Consider the following 24,144-nt stretch of genomic DNA (forward strand, 5'->3'; position numbering starts at 1 on the left):
AGGATGCCCTGCCTAACATCCAAGAGTATGGAGATGTCTTTCCTCCCTATTCTTGTGCAGCTTCGAGAAGAAAATGGGCAGGAAAATAGCCTGATTACTATGAAACTCCAAGACTACCTTCGGGAGGAACAAGGGTGGGGGCAACCCTTGTCATTAAAGAACACTGTATACGGAGATTTTGACATAAGAGCTCTGATCTCCGAGACCCTCCTGACTGAGGTAATTGCTACCAGAAAGGCGACCTTCCAGGAACGATACAACAGAGGGCACAATGCCAGTGCTCAAAGGGAGGCCCTGTGAGCTCTGACAGGACCATGTTTAAGTCCCCCAGGGGGATGGTGTCAGGGCTGATTCCCCACTCTGGCACTTCGAGTGCAGAAGGTGGGGGCCTGCAAGGACTCTAAAAATTAATACTGGCCACTCCAGGCTGGTAATGCTGCCACCACCCAAGTGAAAATCTGCCTTTTGCCAATCCAGAAAAACTCACTTGGGAAGATTTTCTGGGGCCCCTCGGCTTTTCCACCCCTTCCTCGGGGAAGCCGAGAAAGGAAACAAAAGAAAAGGGGAACCCAGCTGTTGTATTGGCAGATTAAGATATGCACAATCTCCTCACCTCAAAAGACATACAAATCCAATCATGTTCTTAAAAAAAGGAAATTTTATTAAAAAATAAAAAAGAAAGAAAACACGTTTGGAAAACTTAAGTTATTGCTAGATCTTAAAAGAGCAACCGCAAGGATTAATCACCGAGAGTAGCTTTCTTGGGGTCCAGCTTAAAGGTTACAACAAAACAAAAGCACCTGGGGTCAGCACAGAGGAGTCCACAAGCCATAAAAAGAGACAAGCCTAATTGCGTCTACCTGACCATTTCCTGTTCTACTTCCATATCTGTGGTTCCAAATGAGTAGTTTCTAGGCATGATCCAGATGACTTTTCATACCTGACCCAGAGCTTTTTACAGCATGACTGCTGCCCTGTCCCTCTGCAGCCGAGAGAACAAAAGACCCACACACCCAGCAGTCTTTCCCAATTCGAGAGGGTACAGCTTCCTTATTGGTTCCCCTGGTCAGGTGCCAACTCATTTGAAGTTTACCTCTTAACCCTTCACAGGTAAGGCAATTAGGGTGCAGCGGCTAAGGAGGATTCTAAGGCTAACTGAATGGTTGGGGAGTTACATAAGGGTGCTACCCACCCTCATTTATCACAGACGGGTTCCCAGATTTGCGGGTAAAGCCTTTCAAAGCCTTTCAGGAAGTGAAGGGACATTTCATATGAAAAAACTGACCACCCACCCACCCACCTGGGGGTAGAATGCGGAGATGGCGGCTAGGTGCACCTCAACAGATGGAATCGCTAGACCTGGCTGTTCCCAGACTGTTCTGGAGAATCTGCTTCATCTGAGAGATGACTCAGCCGGTGAGAGGCAGGGGTGCCGGAACAGGGGGACTGAGGGGCCATGGCCCTGCCACTTCAGCAGCAGGGGGAAGGGGGCAGAGCCTCAGGAGAAGACCTGGAGTGGGGGGGAGGGTGGCAGGGGAAGAGACGGAGTCACAGTTTCAGCCCCGGGGGCCCCCCACTCATAGGGAGGTTCTGGCACCCCGGTGAGAGGCCTTGCTGGGTCGACCAAATGGAGAAACGCTTCCACTCGGGGAGCTAAGTAGCTCTGCTAGAAGGTTTCCTACTGCCTAGCAAGACCTAGCAGACCTGCTCCGAACAGGCCAGTTCTGCAGGCTTCACCATGGAGCTGTCAGGCAGATGGAGCATCTGGCCGTGATCTTGCGAGATCAGGTCCAGAAGGGGAGGGAGCGGCATCGGAGTAGCTACTGACAGGTCTAGAAATAAGCCAGACTAGTGCTGACGTGGCCAGGCTGAGGCTTTGAGAATAACCTTCGCCCCTGACCTCAGCAAGACCTTGTGCACTAAAGGAATGGGGGGGAAGGCGCAGAACAGGTGCTTTCTCCAAGGGAGTAAGAAGGCATCTGGGAGCGAGCCCAGGTTGCAGTCATGCAGACAGCAGAACTGCTGACATTTCTCCTTCCTGTTTGGTTGTGAACAGTTCTACAAGGGGAGCACCCCGCCACTGGAAAATGGCCCGTGCTATGTCAGGGCATAGGGACCATTCGCGGTGAGAAGAGCTGATCTGCCAGCTCACTCTGGGCTCCCGAAAGGTGAGAAGCTTCGAGGTGGCTCGAGTGCTTTATGCAGAACTCCCACAAGCAAATGGCCTCCTGACACGGGGGGAAAAGAGCGGGCCGCTCTCTGCCTGTCAATGTAAAACATGACTGCCATATTCTCTGTAAGAACTCGCACCACCTTGTTTGCGATGGGCGGGAAGAACACCTGACGTGCTAGGCGGACCGCCCTGAGCTCTCTGATGTTCATCTGTAGCAAGAATTACTGCTGGGACCACTGACCTTGTGTCCTGAGGTGCCTGAGATGGGCAGGCACCATGAGCACCGAGTCCAAATGATGGCTGTTTGGCCAGTACACCAAGGCCAGCCAAGCCTGAAGGGGTCTGAGGTGCAACCTCGCATATTGCACCACGTATATGTAGAAGGCCTTGTGACCCAACAGCCTGAGAGGGCCTTGACCTGTGACGACACTGACTGGAAGTGGGCTTCTGGGAGGAAGGCCCTGGCCTGGGTATAATAGAGCACTGCTTCAATAAACTTCTGCTCGTTTATCAGCAGGCCCTGTGCTCGAAAGGTTGCTTGGACGAGGTGGATACTGGCTTCTACCTGGCACTTGGACGGGCCCTTGACCAGCCAGTCACTGAGATACGGATACACCTGCACCCCTCACCTTCTCAGGAAGGCTGCCACTATTACCATGCATTTCATAAAGACCCATTTGGCTGCTGACAGGATGAACAGGAGGATGGTAAACTGGTAATGAGCCTGGTTCACAACAGTCCTGAGAAACCTTCTGTGGTCTCAGAAAATAGAGATGTAGAAATAGGCATCTTTCAAATCGAGGGCAGCGTACCCGTCCCCTGGATCCAGGGAAGGAATGATGAAGGCCAGGGAGACAATGCACAACTTCAGCCTTTGAGGTGTTGCAGGACTAGAATGGGTCAGAGACGCCCTTTGACACTCAGGATTAATGTATTGCGATTTTGCACTCCATATGCTTTATAGAAATATGCTTACGAATGTGAATATGATGTAACTGGAATATGCTTTACGCAAAAGTGCTCTTGTATGATGTCATTAGAAAGCTTGTAATCTACTGAGTGTGTTCATCCTATTTGTTTGCATGTATTATTTCTATGTCTGGAGTTGGGGAAATAAGATATAAACTTGTATCACTGTTGTAGTCACACCAGGTGAGGGCCGTCAATGGGGCATTAGGAACTTGATGGCTCCCATTAGTTAGAACAATTGATGGTAAATGGTTTATTTACCTGAAAGCCTTCCTGTGTATGTGGGGGACAACCCAGGAGGAATGGAGACTAGACAGGTGACCATGTTACCCTGTCGTGAAATCCATCTTAAATCTGGTACTTTTCCATTTAGCAGGAGGGGCGGGGACCCAGAGACACACAAGATTCCCGCCTTGTGCCAAAGTTATAAAATGGGGTGCCAGTCATGAGAAAACCCCTGCTTATCACCTGAGATGTCTGCTGGATCTAACGAAGACTGTACCAGGGGAAAAGGACTGGGCCCAGACAAGGAAAAAGTCTAGTCTGTGAAGTAAACTTATTGGAACATCTTTGAGGGCGAGATATTTCCTGTAATCAGTTTCTTAATGTATTAGGCTTAGACTTGCGTGTTTTGTTTCATTTTGCTCTATGACCTACTTTGTTGTGTCTGTTATTATTTGAAATCACTTAAATCCTACCTTTTATACTTAATAAAATCACTGTTGTTTTTTAATAAACCCAGAGTAGGTGATTAATACCTGGAGGAGCAAACAGCTGTGCATATCTCGCTATCAGTGTTATAGGGTTCGGACAATTTATGAATTTACCCTGTATAAGCATTATACAGAGTAAAACAGATTTATCTGGGGTTTGGATCCCATTGGGAACTGGGTGTCTGGGCACTGGAGACAGGTAACCTGCGGAACAGCTTTCAGCTAAAGCCTGCAGCTTTGGGAGCGTGGCCCAGACCCTGGGTCTGTGTAAACAGACTAGCATGTCTGGCTCAACAAGACAGGGTTCTGGAATTCCCAAGCTGGCAGGGAAAACTGCCTCAGAGATGATTTCAGTATATCAGTGACAGTCCCAAGGGGATCTCTGTGACAGAATCCATCACAGGAATAACAGGAGTGAAACCCTTTCCCTCTTAAGTTCCGAGGCACCTCCTTCATGGCTCCAAGCCACAGAAGGACTTGCACCTCCTGGGCTAAAAGTTGCTCATGAGAAGGGTCCCTGAAGAGGGACACGGATGAGGGGTAGGAGGGAGGAATGGAAACAAACTGCTTTGTATAATCCCGCCTCCACCGTACTCAGCACCAAATGGTCTGTGGTGATAAGGGACCATGCCAAACTGAAGCAGGAGAGATGGTCCAAAAACAAAAGGGGGGCAGGATCTGGTATGTGGACTGGTGTAATGCCCTTGGGTGCCCCATCAAAAGTTTTGCTTGGAGCCCTCTGAGTATCCATGAGGGCCAAACAGCGAGGCTAATGCAGATGGGGGCGACTGTCTGCATCTACAACTGCTGTTCTGCTTTTTGAACAGGTCTTGACAAGGCGGCGGGCCTGGGAAGTGGGCAGGTTGTTGGGGTTTGAATTGTTTCCTCAAAGGCACCGGGACATGGAGATTCAAGGACTTGAGGATGGCTCTGGAGTCCTTCAGGCAGTGGAGTCTGGCATCCGTTTGCTCTGAGAAGAGCAAAGTCCCTTCAAACAGAAGGTCTTGAAGAGACTGCTGGACCTTTGTCTGTAGGCCAGAGGACTGAAGCCAGGAGCCCCTTTGCATGGCCACTGGTGACGGCATAGCCCCGGCTGCCGCATTCACTCTGTCAAGGGTGGCTTATGGGGAAGCCCTGGCCACTGCCTTCCCTTCTTCCACCACAGCAACAATCTCCTGCTGGACTCTTGGGGAAACGAGTCTTTAAATTTCAACATGGAGTGAAAGTCATATCTGCCCAGCAGTGCCTGTTGGCTGGCGCTGTGGAGCTATAGACCATTGGTAGAATACATTTTCCTACCAAAATAGTCCTGCTTTTTTTAGTCTTTTGACTTGGGGGTGGCCCCTCATAACCCTGGCCTTTCCCTCTCATTGGCTGCCGAGACGACCAAGGATCCGGGAGGGGGATGGGAACATATGTACTTCCTATCTACCTTCTTTGACGTGGGGGGCAGTGAGGAAGGGGTCTGCCATAGGGTTTTAACTGGACCCACTATGGCCTCATTGAAAGGCAGAGCTACCTTCAACAGGACCACTGCAGCCCAGATATTGACAAAGCTGTTGGAGGATTTTTTTTAAACTACCTCCACTTTCAGCCCTAAGTTTGAGGCCACCTTCTTCCATAACTCCTGGTGAGCCTTGAAGTGTCCTGGGGTGGCAAAACACCCATCCCTGCCTCTTCTGGGGAGGAGGAGGCAGCCTTCTCTCAGACACCACTGAGTAGGAGCACCTAGATGGGAGGCCAGGCAGTGGAGGAAAACCCTAGGGGTTCTGAAAAGGCCATTGTATCTGCATGGGCCATTGCCCACTGAGCCAGGCAATCGGAGGAACCCCCACCCCGGGATCCACCATTGCATAGGGCTGGTTGCTGGGGTACTGGTACCAATCCCTCGGTTGGGTGCAAGATTCAAACTCCAACTTGGTTGATGAGTCATCTCATGGGGACGAGGGGGGTGTGGTACCCGTCGGCTCCAAGGGACGGTGCTGAGGATCCAGGGATCGGGCCGAGATGGGGAAGCCTGCTTCGACATAAGCAGAGAGCAAGGGGCCTGGTACCAAACGGGAGCTCGGGGCAACATGCTCCCTTCTGCTTCCCCCGCTGCTGGCACCAACTCTTGTACTGCCAGCAAGGGTGGTAGCGACCATGCCAGCCAGTCCTTGGCCATTGCAAACCCCTCCGGGATGGACGGCACCGCGACCCTGCTGTGCCTCTCTGCCCCTCTGGTGCCGGCGGCTGGTCGGGCACCGGACTCCACAGGGCCTGTGGACAGGGCGGAGTCAACGGTATCGCCGTGGAGCAGGGGCAGAGGAGTGGCCAGACGCTGGTCGCACTCCCCGGCACTCCCCATGCTTGTCCATTCTTAGAGATGAGGAACCTCTCAGGCAGCTGCTGCTTATGTTTCTTTCTTGGTACTGGGCATGGGGAACGGTGCCAAGAGTCCTGTATGGACTCTCTCTGCAGCAGCTCTTCATACCAACACTGAGGTACACAGTGCCAAGTTTGACTGGCTCAGCTCTGAAGAAGGTTTGAGTGCTGATTCCATCAGGAGGGACCTCTGTGACGTTGCACTCCATGTGTTTTATGGAAATATGCTTATGAATGTGAATATGACGTAACTGGAATATGCTTTATGCAAAAGGTCTCTTGTATGGTATCATTAGAAAGCTTGTAATCTACTAAGTGTATTCATCCCATTTGTTTGCATGTATTAATTCCATCTCTGGAGTTAGGAGAATAAGATATAAACTTGTATCACTAATGTAAACATATTAATTGGAAACCATTAAGGATGCTTCAGAGTCAATGAACTGTGAATGGCTCCGTATACTTGCAAGCCTTCCTGTGCATGTGAGGGCCAACCCAGGAAGAATGGAGACTAGGGGTCTTACAGTGACCATATCACCTGGTAATGAAATCCATCTTAAATCTCATACTTTTCCATTTAGCAGGAGAGGTGGGGACCCAGAGATACAAAAGGTTTCCACCTTGTGCCAAAGCTATAAAAGGGGGTGGAGCAGGACAAAGGGGGCTGCCAGTCATGAGAAAACCCCTGCTTACCACCTGAGTTGTCTGCTGGATCTAACAAAGACTGTACCAGGGGAAAGGATTGGGCCCAGACTAGGAAGGAGTCTAGTCTGTGAAAGAAATTTATTGGAATTTCTTTGAGGGTGAGATATTTCCGGTAATCAGTTACTGAATGTATTAGGCTTAGACTTGCGAGTTTGTTTTATTTTCCCTTTGTGACTTACTTTGTTCTGTCTGTTATTACTTGAAACCACTTAAATCCTACTTTCTATACTTAATAAAATCACTTTTGTTTATTAATAAACCCAGAGTAAGTGATTAATACCTTGGTGAGCAAACAGCTTTCCATCTCTCTCTAGCAGTATTATAGAGGGTGGACAATTTATGAATTTACCCTGTATAAGCTTTATACAGAGTAAAACGGATTTATTTGGGGTTCAGGCTCCCAGAAAGGCTGAACACTGGGTGCTGGGAAAGTCCCTGTTAACTGAGAAGCCCCAGGGCTGAGTGAAACTCAGTTTCTGTGGCCCAACCTCTGTGTCTGTGCTGGAGATGACTGGTGTGTCTAACTCAGCAAGACAGGAGTAGAGGGGAGCCTATTCTCGCAGAAGGGTTGTTTTCATTGGTATCTCAGCACATCGAGTGACAGTCTCGAGGGGAGTCTCTGTGACCAAACCTGTCACAACTTCAGCGTGGCCTCCCTATCCTGTTTCACATGTGGACTGAACTGGTGGCAGAGCTGACAGAGATCCGCAAGAGGAGTCTCATCCACGCACTTTAGACAGCTAGAGTGCCGGTCGCTCAAAGGCATGGGGTCGCCGCAGAAGGTCCCGGGTTTGAAGCCCAGAGACCGAGGCATGCCCAGTTTCAGGACCAGAAGAAACTCTGCTATGAGAGTCCAACTAACTATTTATTCCAGTCAACTGAAGTCAAAAAGTGAGAAAAACAACTGAGGGGAAAAGGGATGGAGTAATGAGAGAAGCAAGCAGCCCCACACATCCCTCTTCTGCTCTATGCTGATCTCCACAGGGATGAGCAGGGTGGGGGCACCGATGGGGTCTCAGAGGGACCAGACTCTGAATTCCCCCATATGCGTGTTGGGGGCAGACGCAGCTAGAGAGGGGAACAGCGTTGGTGGCCAGGATGCAGGACTCAGGACAGTCTCTGGTGACCTGGCAGCCCGAGGACTGCGAGGAGGGGGTAAATGGGGGGAGGAAGGCAGGAGGGGGCAGTCAGGACAGTGGTTTGGGAGGGGGCAGCGGGGACAGGACAGCAGCTCCCCAGCGCAGGGTTAGGGGCAGGCGAGTGGAGCCCTTTCTTAACATTGGGGAGGCAAGTGTCCGTGTGAGCAGGTCAGGTTGGAGTCTCAGCAGCCAGGGACCAATGGGTGAGACTAGTCAGGAGAGGGTTAAACTAGCTACAGAAGGGGCTCCCACACTAGGGGGGCAGACACTTGACAGCCCTCCACCCTGTCGCTTAGCCATGGGGCAGCGCCACCAGGAACCCAGGTGTCCATGAGAGGATGGGAATTAGTTCTCATTGCTGCTGTCTCAGTGCTGGGAGCCAGGAGGGATTCGGGCAGGCCCGGGGGTGCTATAACAAGGGGTTGGGGACACTCCTGGGTGAGGACCAATGTGACAGGCCAGTACCACTGACACAGGGGAATCACGGGACTGGCGAGTGAAAATTCCTGTCAGGAAGGGCAGAGCACTTACATCAGAGACCCTCACCTGCCAGGAATAGTTCAGCAGTGACAGGCACTGAACGCTTATGGATCATCCCCGTGCTAAGTGAGACAGCCCAATCCAGGGGCCTGGCCAAGGGGCTACACCCCATATATAAGGCTGAGCAGGAAGAACGGCTCTTTACACATTTATCGATAGTGTGCAGGGGAACCTGCCTGACCCCAGGGGCTCCAACCAGCGGACACAGGCTGGGGTTTGTGCTGCCGGGAGTAAGGAAGCCCGGGAGTCTCTGCACGTTGCAGGAGCTGATTCTCTCACTAACTCTCCAGCCCAAGTCAATGTCAGACCCTCACTCTGCAGAGTGAAGAGGAATCTGACCTTCGATAAACTCACTCTGGAAATAAGACAAAGCGAACAATGAAGGAGGCTCACTGGTGAGCAGCTTCTCCCCAGGGCTGGGTGAATGCAGCACTGCCTGCTCTTGTGACTTTACCGTGCGTCTCATGATGCTGGGTGGTTTTATTAAATCCCTAGTTCCTGGACTCATGAGATTAGAGGAGAGTCTCAGCTCTCTTCTTACAGCAGTAACTTCTAGTCCTTCTAGGAGCAGGGAAAACCCCGGAAATGTGTCCCCTAAAGGCTCAGACCAGAGGGCAAATAAAAATAAGCTCCAATACTATTCCCAAAATACTGACGACATTTAAGCCAAACTCAGGATTTTGGGGGCCTGACTCGTGATGTCTCAACACTTGGGGCTGTCGATACTGGGATTCCCCATCACTCGGTGTCTGGGAATTGAGACAAGACGTCCCAAAGCCCTGTTCTAGCTCTAGGGTCTGACAGCGTCACTGTCGTAGCCGAGAGGAACAAACCCCTCCGTGCAGGAATTGCTGGGTACGATTCTCTGGCCTGGGTGACCAGGAGGTCAGACTAGCCGGGTCTGATGGGAACTTCCGGCTTTCGCACCTCTGCCGCTCTGCCCAGGAAATGACCACACACGAGGGGCGGGGGGTCCCCCGAAGGGCAGCAGAGGAAGCTGCAAGTGGGACTGGTAGCACAAATCTGGGGTGTCTGGGGAGGGGACAGTATGAGAGTCCCACTTTGGAGGGTGTCAAAACATGTCTTTCGCATGAACCCTCCATCCTGCAGCCCCTCCCCCCGCCCCATGTCCCTTTGTCCCCCACATTCACACGGACTCCAGCGAGAAAATGCCCCTGGGGGCTGTCCCTTCCCCCCATCCCCAACACGCATCCCTGTGTCCCTTCAGCCTGTTTACATCAACCAGGCCCCCCACCCCATGTCCCTGCGTCCCTAGGTCGGGTCGGGTCCCGCACTCACCCTCACTCTGGTTGTAGAGCTGACCCAGGGTGGTCAGACTCACATTGTACCATTTCTGGAAGCGCAGTCCCCACCAGGTCACCTCGTCCCAGAACTCCAGACCCTCGTTCTGCGCCATCCACACTGTGTAGGGCTCCGCCCTCTTCATCCCGCTGGTGTAGATGTAGGTGACCTGATCGTCCACGTACACAACACGGCTGTACCAGGGAAGCCCCGGGCTGGACTCCGACACCACCGTGTCCAATACACGCCTGGAGTGCAGGCCTGGGGGGAAAGATTGGGGGCAGGGAGGTCAGATCCAACCAGACCCTGCCAGGTAGCCCCTGGCAATACACAGGAGCGCTCCTGTGGGAGGGAGACCTGGGGAAGGGCTCACAGAACGGCCTGACTGGGGAGCAAGAGATGGTGTGGTACGAGGAGAAAGGGAGGCAGGGCTGGAGGGGGAGTGAGGAGGGGAAGGGGTGGGGAGGTACAGGGCGGCTGGAGCATGTGTGAGGAGGAGGGGAGTATATGGGGAGAATGTATTGGGCGTGCAGGGAAGTGTGAAGAAGGAAAGGGGGCCCAGGAGGAGGGGCAGGGCTGGAGTGCGGTGTGGGGAAATGGAAGGCGGTGTTATGGGAGAGGGTGGGGCAGGAGGACTGGGGGATGGGAGATGCAGGAGCTGAAGCTGGGGAAGGCAAGGTGGGCAGGGGGATGTGTCCAAGATACAGGTGGGAGCCAGGACACTGGCTGTGCACACAATTTACTATAACTTATTCAGAACATAAGAACGGCCAGACGGGGTCAGACCAAAGCTCCACCTAGCCCAGTGTCCGTCTGCCGACAGTGGCCAGTGCCAGGTGCCCCAGAGGGAATGAACAGACAGGAATCATGCCGGGATTGTCGCCCCATTCCCAGCTTCTGACAAACAGAGGCTAGGGACACCATCCCTGCCTCATCGTGACTAATAGCCACTGAGACACGTGTCCTCCATAAACAAACTAACACGGCTACCGCTCTGAAACTGCACACTGAGTGCATGTTTTCAGAGAACTATCCACAATGACTCTAAGATCTCTCTTGAATGGTAACAGCTAATTTAGACCCTGTCACTTTATATGTATAGTTGGGATTATGTTTTCCAGTGTACATTACTTTGTGTTTATTCACACTGAATTTCATTTACCATTTTGTTGCCCAGTCACCCAGTTTTGTAAGATCATAGAATCATAGAAGATTAGGGTTGGAAGAGACCTCAGGAGGTCATCTAGTCCAACCCCCTGCTCAAAGAAGGACCAAACCCAACTAAATCATCCCAGCCAGGGCTTTGTCAAGACGGGCCTTAAAAATCTCTAAGGAAAGAGATTCCACCAGCTCCCCAGGTAACCCGTTCCAGTGCTTCACCACCCTCCTAGTGAAATAGTGTTTCCTAATATCCAACCTAGTCCTCCCCCACTGCAACATGAGACCATTGCTCCTTGTTCTGTCATCTCCAACCACTTAGAACAGCCTAGCTCCATCCTCTGTGGAACCCCCTTTCAGGTAGTTGGGGCTGCTATCAAATCCCGCCTCACCCATCTCTTCTGCACACTAAATTAACACAGTTCCCTCAGCCTCTCCTCAGAAGTCATGTGCCCCAGCCCCCAATCATTTTCGTTACCCTCCACCGGAGTCTTTCCAATTTGTCCAAATCCTTTCTGTAGATGGGGAATCAAAACTGGACACAATACTCCAGATGCGGCCTCACCAGTGCTGAACAGAGGGGAACAATCACGTCCCTCGATCTGCTGGCAACGCTCCTACTAATGCAGCCCAATATGCCATTAGCCTTCTTGGCAAGAAGGGCACACTGCTGACTCGTCTCCAGCTTCTCGTCCATTGTAATCCCCTTTGTAACGCTTCACAGTCTGCTTTGGTCTTCACTTATTCATGCTGTGGCTGCACACCAGGTCCCCTGTAGGGATCGGGCCCCCTGTCATGCCAGTCACTGCACAGGCCCTGCCCCACAGACTTCACAGGCTGATCCCCCGGCCCCACAGATCCACAGGCAGGATCAAGGCCAAAGGGGATGGGGAAGGACGACAGCTCCCAAACCGCCTGATGATGCAGAGACTGAATCCCTGATCCCTTCACCCATATGAGCGTCCCACTGACGTCAGACATGGCTCAGGGGAGTTACACACACGTCTGGGCGGGGGGGGGGTCAGGACCTGGGGGGGTGGGGGGGCAGGCTGACGCAGGCTGGTAACTTATTTGGTCCCGTTAGTTCCTCAATGTCTCAGGGATTATTTCGTCTCAGATCCTGCAGCCTCGCAGTGTGGACCCTCACTCACTCTCACAGCCCCCTGGAGCCTTCCCTCACCTCAGTAACGTGACACACAGCGTCTGCAGGATCGGGGCCTTGCTCCCTAGCTCCTAATGGCCAGTTACAGACCAGAGGGCCGCCCCCCGTGCTGGACGCTGGACACACACAACAGGGACAGCCCTGACCTGGCTTATGTATGAGCTGAAGAACAGACGGATCTAATGGGGACGGAGCTCTCCCCTTTTCTTCCCCTCAGCTCCTCCGGCTGTGCACCAGCCACTGTCCATTTCACTCCCCTTCAGTCACAATCAGACGCCGGATCCGGCGAGCAGGGCTGCTGATGCTGCTTCTCCCTGGCTAACTAATTAAAGAGAGTCAGTGGAGCAGGGGGACTGGACCCAGGGTCTCCAACCACCTGGCTCCAGAGCCATTCTCAAGCCCCTGCTCTCTGGCCCAGTTCTACTTTTCCCCAGTGGAATAGCTCCCACAGGAGCGATGGAGGGGGCCCCAAAGCAGAGTACCCCACAGCACAGGGACTAAGGCACCCTGTGAGGTGGCAGAGCCTTGCTCAAATCCAGTCTCCCGCACAGGCAGAGGGAACCTGAAACCAGGTGTCTCCTACCCCCCAGGTGATGCCCAAATCACTCGGTTCCTCCCACACTGTTGTGTGAGCTCATAGAATATCAGGGTGGAAGGGACTTCAAGAGGTCATCTCGTCCAACCTCCAGCTCAAAACAGGACCAATCCCAACTAAATCATCCCAGCCAGGGCTTTGTCAAGCCGGACTCATAGACTCTAAGGTCAGAAGGGACCATTATGATCATCTAGTCTGACCTCCGGCACAAAGCACGCCACAGAATCTCACCCACCCACTCCTGCAATAAACCTCTCACCTATATCTGAGCTACTGAAGTCCTCAAATCACGGTTTAAAGACTTCAAGGTGCAGAGAATCCTCCACCAAGTGTCCGGTGCCCCACACTGCAGAGGAAGGCGAAAAAACCACAGGGCCTCTGCCAATCTGCCCTGGAGGAAAATTCCTTCCCGACCCCAATTATGGCAATCAGCTAAACCCTGAACATGTGGGAAAGACTCACAAGCCAGATACCCAGGAAAGAATTCTCTGTAGTAACTCAGATCCCCCGCAACATCCCATCACAGGCCATTGGGCCTATTTACCACTAGTAGACAAAGATCAATTAATAGCCAAAATCATGTTATCCCATCATATCATCTCTTCCATAAACTTATTGAGTTTAATCTTGAAGCCAGATAGGTCTTTTGCCCCCACTGCTTCCCTTGGAAGGCTGTTCCAGAACTTTACTCCTCTGATGGTTCGAAACCTTCATCTAATTTCAAGTCTAAACTTCCCAGTGACCAGTTTATAGCCATTTGTTCTTGGGTCCACATTGGTACTGAGCTTAAATAATTCCTCTCCCTCTCCGGTATTTATCCCTCTGATATATTTAGAGAGAGCGATCATATCTCTCCTCAGCCTTCTTTTGGTTAGGCTAAACAAGCCAAGCTCCTTGAGTCTCCTTTCATAAGACAGGTTTTCCATTCCTCGGATCATCCTAGTAGCCCTTCTCTGTACCTGTTCGAGTTTCAATTCATCCTTCTTAAACATGGGAGACCAGAACTGCATACAGTATTCCAGGTGAGGTCTAACCAGTGCCTTGTATAATGGTACTAAAACCTCCTTATCTCGACTGGAAATACCTCGCCTGGTGCACCGAAGACCGCATTAGCTTTTTTCACGGCCATATCACATTGGCGGCTCATAGTCATCCTGTGGTCAACCAGTACTCCAAGGTCCTTTCCCTCCTCAGTTACTTCTAATTGATGTGTTCCCAGCTTATAACTAAAATTCTTGTTATTAATCCCTAAATGCATGACCTTACACTTCCCACGATTAAATTTCATCCTATTAATATCACTCCAGTTTACAAGATCATACAGATCTTCCTGTATGATATCCCGGTCCTTCTCTAAATTGGCAATACCTCCCAGCTTTGTGTCATCCGCAAACTTTATTAGCACACTCCCACTTTTTGTGCCGAAATCAGTAATAAGATTAAATAAGATTGGTCCCAAAACCGATCCCTGAGGAACTCCACTGGTAACCTTCCTCTAGCCTGACATTTCACCTTTGAGCAGGACCCACTATAATCTCCCTGTTAACCATTTCCTTATTCATCTTTCAATTTTCATATTGATCCCCATCTTTGCCAGTTTAACCAATAATTCCCCATGTGGCACCATATCAAACGTCTTCCTGAAATCTTGGTCAATTAGATCCACTGCGTTTCCTTTGTCTAAAAAATCTGTTACTTTCTCAAAGAAGGAGATCAGGTTGGTTTGGCATGATCTACCTTTTGTAAAACCATCTTGTATTTTGTCCCATTTACCACTGACCTCAATGTCCTTAACTACTTTCTCCTTTAAAAATTTTTCCAAGACCTTGCATACTACACATGTCAAAATAACAGGCCTGTAGTTACCCAGATCACGTTTTTTTCTCCTTTCTTAAAAATAGCTCACTCCTCACCAAAAACAAATCTAGAATGGCACCCCCTCTTGTCGGTTCAGCAACTACTTGATGAAGGAATCGATCGGCTATTGCATCTAGGAACATCTGAGCCCGATTATTATTAGTAGCACTTGTCCTCCAGTCTATATCTGGGAAGTTAAAGTCTCCCATGATCACGCAGTTCCCATTAGTATTTACTTCATTAAAAACATTAAAGAGGTCTCTATCCATATCCAAATCAGATCCCGGTGGTCTATAGCACACTCCAAGCACTATCCCAGGGGAGGCTCTAGTAGCTTTCTTTCCCAACGTGATTTCTGACCTTAAAAACCTCTAAGGAAGGAGATTCCACCACCTCCCTAGGTAACCCATTCCAGTGCTTCACCACCCTCCTAGTGAAAGTGTTTCCTAATATCCAACCTAGACCTCCCCCACTGCAATTTGAGACCATTGCTCCTTGTTCTGTCATCTGCCACCACTGAGAACAGTCTAGATCCATCCTCCTTGTAACCCCCTTTCAGGTAGTTGAAAGCAGCTATCAAATCCCTCCTCATTCTTCTCTTCTGCAGACTAAATAATCCCAGTTCCCTCAGCCTCTCCTCATAACTCATATACTCCAGCCCCCTAACCATTTTTGTTGCCCTCCGCTGGACTCTTTCCAATTTTTCCACATCCTTCTTGTAATGTGGGGCCCAAAACTGGACACAGGATTCGAGATGAGGCCTCACCAATGTCTAATAGAGGGGAATGATCACGTCCCTCAACCTGCTGGCAATGTTCCTACTTATACAGCCCAAAATGCCGTTTGCCCTTGTTGCCAAGCAGGGCATACTGTTGACTCATATCCAGCTTCTTGTCCACTGTAACCCTTAGGTCCTTTTCTGCAGAACTGCTGCCTAGCTACTCGGTCCCTAGTCTGTACCAGTACATGGGATTCTTACGTCTTAAGTGCAGGACTCTGCATTTGTCCTTGTTGAACCTCATCAGATTTCCTTTGGCCCAATCCTCTACTTTGTCTTGGTCACTCTGTATCCTATCCCTACCCTCCAGCATATCTACCACTCCACCCCGTTTAGTGTCATCTGCAAACTTGCTGAGGGTGCAATCCATGCCATCCTCCAGATCATTCATGAAGATATTGAACAAAACCGGCCCCAGGACTGACCCTTGGGGCACTCCACTTGATACAAACTGCCAACAAGACATGGAGCCATTGATCGCTACCCATTGGGCCAGATGATCTAGCCAACTTTCTGTCCACCTTATAGTCCATTCATCCAGCCCACACTTCTTTAACTTGCTGGCAAGATACTGTGGGAGACCGTATCAAAAGCTTTGCTGAAGTCAAGGAATAACACGTCCATTGCTTTCCCCTCATCCACAGAGCCAGTTATCTCATTATAAAAGGCAGTTAGGTTAATCAGGCATGACTTGCCCTTGGTGAATCCATGCTGACTGTTCCTGATCACTTTCCTCTCCTCTAAGTGCTTCAGAATTGATTCCTTGAGGGCCTGCTCCATGATTTTTCCACGGACTGAGGTGAGGCTGACTGGCCTGCAGCGTGGGGCCCACAACTGTGAACACTGGGGGGCCTGATTCTGGGATTTAGGCACCTTAGCCCCTTTATGGCTCTAGCCCTTGGACACTGAAGTGATGGGAGCAACAGGGACACTACGGATCAGAGTCTGATCCCGCTCCTGCCTCTCAGAGATCTGGCTCCCTGCCTCTTGACACTGCCCTGCAGCGGCCTCTGCTCCCCACTCGCCTGCTGCTTCCAGCCCCTCCTTCTCCCCTCCTCACTCCATCTCTTCTTTTGCAGGGCCCTGCACTTAATTTCTCTCTTTTCTTCTCTCCACGCTGCTGTCATCTGCCATCCACCCCGCTCCTCCCCTCAGTCACCCTCCCTGGTCCCCACCCCAGCTCTCCCTCCCTTTCCTCAGCTTCCCACACTCCTCCTCAGTAACTTCAGCTTCCAAGGCGATGGCCCATCCGACCCTCTGCTCCCCATCTCCTCACCCTCCCCTCTGCATTCACCTGGCTGCCCTGGGTCAGCTCCCCGACTCTCCAGAAGGGCCATGCACTGGACTTGGGTTCACCAAGCCCTGCTCTCTGAACTCTCCGGTGCAGACTCCTCTGCTCCGATCATCACCTGGTCTTTCTCAGCATCACCCACCAATCACCTCTCCCAATGATTTGTAATGGGTGTGCCTCAGTTTCCCCTATAAGCTGCATGGTTATCAAGGTGGGGGAAAAGGTTGTTTACGCTGCAGAGATCCAGGTGTGACTGATGCCTCACTATCTGGGGTCTGAGCCCCATGCTGATGGGGAGTCCCAGAAGACAACTGCCTGGACATTTGGCACCAAGCAACTAATGACGATGCATCATAGAATCATAGAATATCAGGGTTGGAAGGGACCCCTGAAGGTCATCTAGTCCAACCCCCTGCTCGAAGCAGGACCAATTCCCAGTTAAATCATCCCAGCCAGGGCTTTGTCAAGCCTGACCTTAAAAACTTCCAAGGAAGGAGATTCCACCACCTCCCGAGGCAACGCATTCCAGTGTTTCACCACCCTCTTAGTGAAAAAGTTTTTCCTAATATCCAATCTAAACCTCCCCCACTGCAACTTGAGACCATTACTCCTCGTTCTGTCATCTGCTACCATTGAGAACAGTCTAGAGCCATCCTGTTTGGAACCCCCTTTCAGGTAGTTGAAAGCAGCTATCAAATCCCCCCTCATTCTTCTCTTCTGCAGACTAAACAATCCCAGCTCCCTCAGCCTCTCCTCATAAGTCATGTGTTCTAGACCCCTAATCATTTTTGTTGCCCTTCGCTGGACTCTCTCCAATTTATCCACATCCTTCTTGTAGTGTGGGGCCCAAAACTGGACACAGTACTCCAGATGAGGCCTCACCAATGTCGAATAGAGGGGGACGATCACGTCCCTCGATCTGCTCGCTATGCCCCTACTTATACATCCCAAAATGCCATTGGCCTTCTTGGCAACAAGGGCACACTGCTGACTCATATCCAGCTTCTCGTCCACTGTCACCCCTAGGTCCTTTTCCGCAGAACTGCTGCCTAGCCATTCGGTCCCTAGTCTGTAGCGGTGCATTGGATTCTTCCGTCCTAAGTGCAGGACCCTGCACTTATCCTTATTGAACCTCATCAGATTTCTTTTGGCCCAATCCTCCAATTTGTCTAGGTCCTTCTGTATCCTATCCCTCCCCTCCAGCGTATCTACCACACCTCCCAGTTTCGTATCGTCCGCAAATTTGCTGAGAGTGCAATCCACACCATCCTCCAGATCATTAATGAAGATATTGAACAAAACCGGCCCCAGGACCGACCCCTGGGGCACTCCACTTGACACCGGCTGCCAACTAGACATGGAGCCATTGATCACTACCCGTTGAGCCCGACAATCTAGCCAGCTTTCTACCCACCTTATAGTGCATTCATCCAGCCCATACTTCCTTAACTTGCTGACAAGAATACTGTGGGAGACCGTGTCAAAAGCTTTGCTAAAGTCAAGAAACAATACATCCACTGCTTTCCCTTCATCCACAGAACCAGTAATCTCATGATAAAAGGCGATTAGATTAGTCAGGCATGACCTTCCCTTGGTGAATCCATGCTGACTGTTCCTGATCACTTTCCTCTCATGCAAGTACTTCAGGACTGATTCTTTGAGGACCTGCTCCATGATTTTTCCAGGGACTGAGGTGAGGCTGACTGGCCTGTAGTTCCCAGGATCCTCCTTCTTCCCTTTTTTAAAGATTGGCACTACATTAGCCTTTTTCCAGTCATCCGGGACTTCCCCGGTTCGCCACGAGTTTTCAAAGATAATGGCCAATGGCTCTGCAATCACAGCCACCAATTCCTTCAGTACTCTCGGATGCAACTCGTCCGGCCCCATGGACTTGTGCACGTCCAGCTTTTCTAAATAGTCCCTAACCACCTCTATCTCCACAGAGGGCTGGCCATCTCTTCCCCATTTTGTGATGCCCAGCGCAGCAGTCTGGGAGCTGACCTTGTTAGTGAAAACAGAGGCAAAAAAAGCATTGAGTACATTAGCTTTTTCCACATCCTCTGTCACTAGGTTGCCTCCCTCATTCAGTAAGGGGCCCACACTTTCCTTGGCTTTCTTCTTGTTGCCAACATACCTGAAGAAACCCTTCTTGTTACTCTTGACATCTCTCGCTAGCTGCAGCTCCAGGTGCGATTTGGCCCTCCTGATTTCATTCCTACATGCCCGAGCTATATTTTTATACTCTTCCCTGGTCATATGTCCAACCTTCCACTTCTTGTAAGCTTCTTTTTTATGTTTAAGATCCGCTAGGATTTCACTGTTAAGCCAAGCTGGTCGCCTGCCATATTTACTATTCTTTCGACTCATCGGGATGGTTTGTCCCTGTAACCTCAACAGGGATTCCTTGAAATACAGCCAGCTCTCCTGGACTCCTTTCCCCTTCAAGTTAGTCCCCCAGGGGATCCTGGCCATCCGTTCCCTGAGGGAGTCGAAGTCTGCTTTCCTGAAGTCCAGGGTCCGTATCCTGCTGCTTACCTTTCTTCCCTGCGTCAGGATCCTGAACTCAACCAACTCATGGTCACTGCCTCCCAGATTCCCATCCACTTTTGCTTCCCCCACTAATTCTACCCGGTTTGTGAGCAGCAGGTCAAGAAAAGCGCCCCCCCTAGTTGGCACCTCTAGCACTTGCGCCAGGAAATTGTCCCCTACGCTTTCCAAAAACTTCCTGGATTGTCTATTGCTCTCCCAGCAGATGTCAGGGTGATTGAAGTCCCCATGAGAACCAGGGCCTGTGATCTGGAAACTTGTTAGTTGTCTGAAGAAAGCCTCGTCTACCTCATCCTCCTGATCTGGTGGTCTATAGCACAAGCCCATCCTTGTGAATGGGATGACCCATTCTCTGCAGGAAGCCAACCAGCTGTGACCAGCTGAAAAACAAAGAGCCGAAGATGAGTCCAGATGACAATGTTTGGCAGAAACAAGAACAAAAGACTAAGGAGGGGCCCCTTGGGGCTAAGTGTGGGCTGCTGGAGGGAGGAGAAGCTTCTGGACTGGAACAAAAGAAAAAGTTCTGGACAGACCCAGATGGACTTGCTGTAACTTTCCATTCTCTAATGGTTAGGTTAAGTTTAGAGGAGAGAGCAACAAGAGTGATGTCGTGGTGGGCTTGTGCTATAGACCACCAGATCAGGAGGATGAGGTAGACGAGGCTTTCTTCAGACAACTAACAAGTTTCCAGATCACAGGCCCTGGTTCTCATGGGGACTTCAATCACCCTGACGTCTGCTGGGAGAGCAATACAGCAGTGCATAGACAATCCAGGAAGTTTTTGGAGAGTGTTGGGAACAACTTCCTGGTGCAAGTGCTGGAGGAACCAACTAGGGGCCCTGCTCCTCTTGACCTGCTCACCAACAAGGAAGAATTGGTAGAGGAAGTAGAAGTGGGTGGCAACCTAGTCAGCAGTGACCATGAGATGGTCGAGTTCAGGATCCTGACAAAAGGAAGAAAGAAGAGCAGCAGAATACAGATCCTGGATTTCAGAAAAGCAGATTTTGACTCCCTCAGGGAATTGATGGGCAGGATCCCCTGAGAGGCTAATATGAAGGGGAAAGGAGTCCAGGAGAGCTGGCTGTATTTTAAAGAAGCCTTATTGAGGGCACAGGAAGAAACAACCCGATGTGCAGAAAGAATGGCAAATATGGCAGGTGACCAGCTTGGCTTCACAGTGAAAATCTTCGGTAAACTTAAATACAAAAAGGAAGCTTACAAGAAGTGGAAACTAGATGACTAGGGAGGAGTATAACCATATTGCTCGAGCATGCGGGGGTGTAATCAGGAAGGCCAAAGCAGAATTGGAGTTGCAGCTAGCAAGGGATGTGAAGGGTAACAAGACGGGTTTCTACAGGTATGTTAACAACAAGAAGGCGGTCAGGGAAAGTGTGGGACTCTTACTGAATCGGGGAGGCAACTTAGTGACAGGTGATGTAGAAAAAGTTGAAGTACTCACAATGCTTTTTCTGCCAGTCTTCACAGACAAGGTCAGCTCCCAGACTGCTGCACTTGGCAGCAGAGTATGGGGAGGAGGTGAGAAGCCCTCAATGGTGAAAAGAACAGGTTAAGGACTATTTAGAAAAGCTGGACATGCACAAGTCCATAGAGTCGGATCTAGTGCCTCCAAGGGTGCCGAGAGAGTTGGCTGATGTGATTGCAGAGTCATTGGCCATTATCCTTGAAAACCTGAGGCCATTGGGATGAGGTGCCGGACGACTGGAAAAAGGTAAATATAGCGTCCATCTTTAAAAAAGGGAAGAACAAGAATACAGGGAACTACAGACCTGTCAGCCTCACTTCAGTCCCTGGAAAAATCATGGAGCAGAGCTTCAAGGAATCCATTTTGAAGCACTTGGAGGAGAGGAAGCTGATCAGGAATAGTCAACATGGATTCACCAAGAGCAAGTCATGCCTGACCAACCTGATTGCCTTCTATGATGAGAGCACTGGCTCTGTGGATATGGGGAAACCAGTGGACGTGTTATTCCTTGACTTTAGCAAAGTTTTGATACGGTCTCCCACAGTATTCTTGTCAGCAAGTTAAAGAAGTATGGATTGGATGAATGGACTATAAGGTGGATAGAAAGCTAGCTAGATCGTCGGGCTCAACGAGTAGGGATCAACGGCTCGATGTCTAGCTGGCAGCCGGTATCAAGCAGAGTGCCCCAGGGGTCAGTCCTGGGGCCGGTTTTGTTCAACATCTTTATTAATGATCTGGATGATGGGATGGATTGCACTGTCAGAAAGTTTGCGGATGACACTAAGGTAGGGGGATAGGTAGATATGCTGGAGGGTAGGCACAGGGTCCAGAGTGACCAAGACAAATTAGAGGATTGGGCCAAAAAAAATCTGATGAGGTTCAACAAGGACAAGTGCAGAGTCCTGCACTTAGGATGGAAGCATCCCATGCACCGCTACAGGCTGCGGACCGACTGGCTAAGCGGCAATTCTCCGAAAAGGACCGGGGGATGACAGTGCATGGGAAGCTGGAGATGAGTCAGTGGTGTGCCCTTGTTGCCAAGAAGGCCAACGGCATACTGGGCTGCATTAGTCGGAGCATTGCCAGCAGATCGAGGGAAGAGATTATTCCCCTCTATTCGGCACTGGTGAGGCCACATCTGGAGTATTGCGGCCAGTTTTGGTCCCCCCCCCCCACTAAACAAAGGACGTGGACAAATTGGATACAGTCCAGTGGAGGGCAACGAAAATGACTAGGGGGCTGGGGCACATGACTCATGAGGAGAGGCTGAGAGAACTGGGGTTATTTAGTCTGCAGAAGAAAAGAGTGAGGGGAGAATTTGACAGCAGCCTTCAACTACCTGAAGGGGAGTTCCAAAAAGGAAGGAGCTCAGCTGTTCTCAGTGGTGGCAGAAGACACAACAAGGAGCAATGGTCTCAAGTTGCAGTGGGGGAGATCTAGGTTGGATATTAGGAAACACTATTTCACTAGGAGGGTGGTGAAGCACTGGAATGGGTTACCTAGGGAGGTGGTGGAATCTCCCTCCTTAGAGGTTTTTAAGGTCCAGCTTGACAAAGCCCTGGCTGGGATGATTTAGTTGGGGATTGGTCCTGCTTTGAGCAGGGGGTTGGATTAGATGACCTCCTGAGGTCTCTTCCAACCCATGTCTTCCATGGTCCTATGATCCTGTAGGGCCAGGCTGCACTGGGGCCTAACCCTCTTTAAGTCAAAACAAGCCTGTTACTGAGGTGACACAAGGGCACCAGTGTGCCTTAAACCATTTCAAACAAACCCCAAACCCACCCCGCAGCCTCACCCAGCTCAATACGGGCTCCTGAGCTCCCCAGGGTCTGAGCTGCTGCCTCCTGGGGAACAAGGAAGATTCAAGTCCACGCCTGGAAAAGCAGGATGGGCCTTCCCCTCTCCTCACCCCACCCTGCAGGGATCCGGAAGCTCTTTATCCGGCAGGTTCAGGAGACCCCAACCGCACAAACGCAGCAGCTGTTCTGGGCTCTGCCGCGGGAGCTCACCTCGCCCAAACGAAGACCCGACTAACGCACAGATCCAGGGGCTCCAAACTCTCCCCCGCCCCGGGGTGCCAACACGCGGCCAGAGAGAGAGCGGGGCTGACATCTCCTCCCTGGGATGGCGCCTCGAAGGACCTGCTCCCAGGACAGACAGGACCCATTGGGGACTGTGGGTGGGACTAGACTGGTGCTGACGGAGCCCGGCTGGACGGAGCCGAGGACAAGCCGCACTCGGGAGTCCCGGGCCCTGGGGTGAAACCCGGCGTGAGGAACCGTCTGGGAGCCATTAAAGGTGCGAGAGACCCGAGAAGCCTTTTCCCGTCACTGAACCCTGGTCTGTCTGGGGGGTCAGTTTACTCCCCCCGCTGACCCTCAGCCCGGCTCTGCCCACAGGACGCGGGTCTGAGAGCCCCGCCCGGCCCGGAGACGCGGGCAGGGACCCAGTCTGGGCAGCGCCTGGCCCCGGGGATGCCCCGCAGCCCGGGAGCCGCACGGGGCCGCGAGGGGCTCGTCGGCGGGTGCAGCACCCATGGGTGCCGGTCCGAGCGGGGCCGCACCCCCCGGCTGGGGGCGGTCGGCGGGAGACGCCGGGGTCACCGCTCGGGTCAGGGGCGCTCAGCCCCCCACGGCACATTGTCCCCGCAGCCCCCGGCAGCGCCGGGCACAAGGGGGCCAGGACCCCCCCCCGTCACTATAGCAACGTCACTGATCCCTGTCAGCGACCGCTCAGTGCCGGGGAGGGGGGCGCGGGGGGGGGTCTCCCGACACCTCTGAACGCAGAGCCCAGAACTGCCCCCCCCGGCACCCAGCTCCCCCCAGCCCGGCTGCCCCCGTCCCGATACTCACGGGATCGGGCCCCCGGCAGGGCTGCAGCCCCCAGCAGCGGCAGCAGGAGGCGCAGCGCCAGCGCCAGGCCCGGACCCCCCGCAGCGCGGCCGGACGCGGCCCCGTGACCTGAGAACGCCGCGGGGGGCGGAGCCAGCTCCTCCCACAGCAGCCTCCAGCCTGCAGGGATTGGCTGGGGAGGGGGCATCCCGCCAATCGCGACGCGGAGACCTGGCTCGTCATCAGTCGCTGGGCAGACTCCGGCGGGGCCGGAAGGCGAAGGGAAAGCGAAAGTCCGAGCTGGAGAGGAGGGGCGGGTTCAGCGCGGGACCGAGAACGCCGCGGGGGGCGGAGCCAGCTCCTGCCCCGAGCATCCCGCCAATCGCGACGCGGAGCCCCGCTGCCGTCACGGGTCGCTGGGCAGAGCCCGGCGGGGCCGGCAGTCCGAGCGGGAGAGGACGGGCGGAGGGTTCGGCGCGGCGGGGACCGTGGCCTCGGGGCTGCCCGGCCCGGCCCGGCGCCGCGACTCGCTCCCCG

General features: G+C 52.1%; 1 protein-coding gene across 5 annotated transcripts in view; it reads right to left on the bottom strand.

Moving 5' to 3' along the window:
• Positions 1 to 23,852, bottom strand: part of LOC144263808 (class I histocompatibility antigen, F10 alpha chain-like) — a 36,504-nt gene extending 12,652 nt beyond the window's left edge. For all 5 annotated transcript variants that reach the window (XR_013345850.1, XR_013345849.1, XM_077814790.1 and 2 more), the window contains exons 1-2: positions 23,629 to 23,852; positions 9,903 to 10,166 (exon numbers count right to left, since the gene is read on the bottom strand). Coding sequence is in view for 3 of the 5 variants with exons in the window: in XM_077814790.1 (XP_077670916.1) it covers positions 9,903 to 10,166; positions 23,629 to 23,815 (451 nt within the window). In the remaining 2 variants the exon portion in view is untranslated. The remainder of the gene's footprint in view (positions 1 to 9,902; positions 10,167 to 23,628) is intronic.
• Between the last annotated feature and the right edge of the window lie 292 nt (positions 23,853 to 24,144).

This window comes from Eretmochelys imbricata, chromosome 4 (assembly GCF_965152235.1).
Source record: "Eretmochelys imbricata isolate rEreImb1 chromosome 4, rEreImb1.hap1, whole genome shotgun sequence".
NCBI classification, from domain to species: domain Eukaryota; kingdom Metazoa; phylum Chordata; order Testudines; family Cheloniidae; genus Eretmochelys; species Eretmochelys imbricata.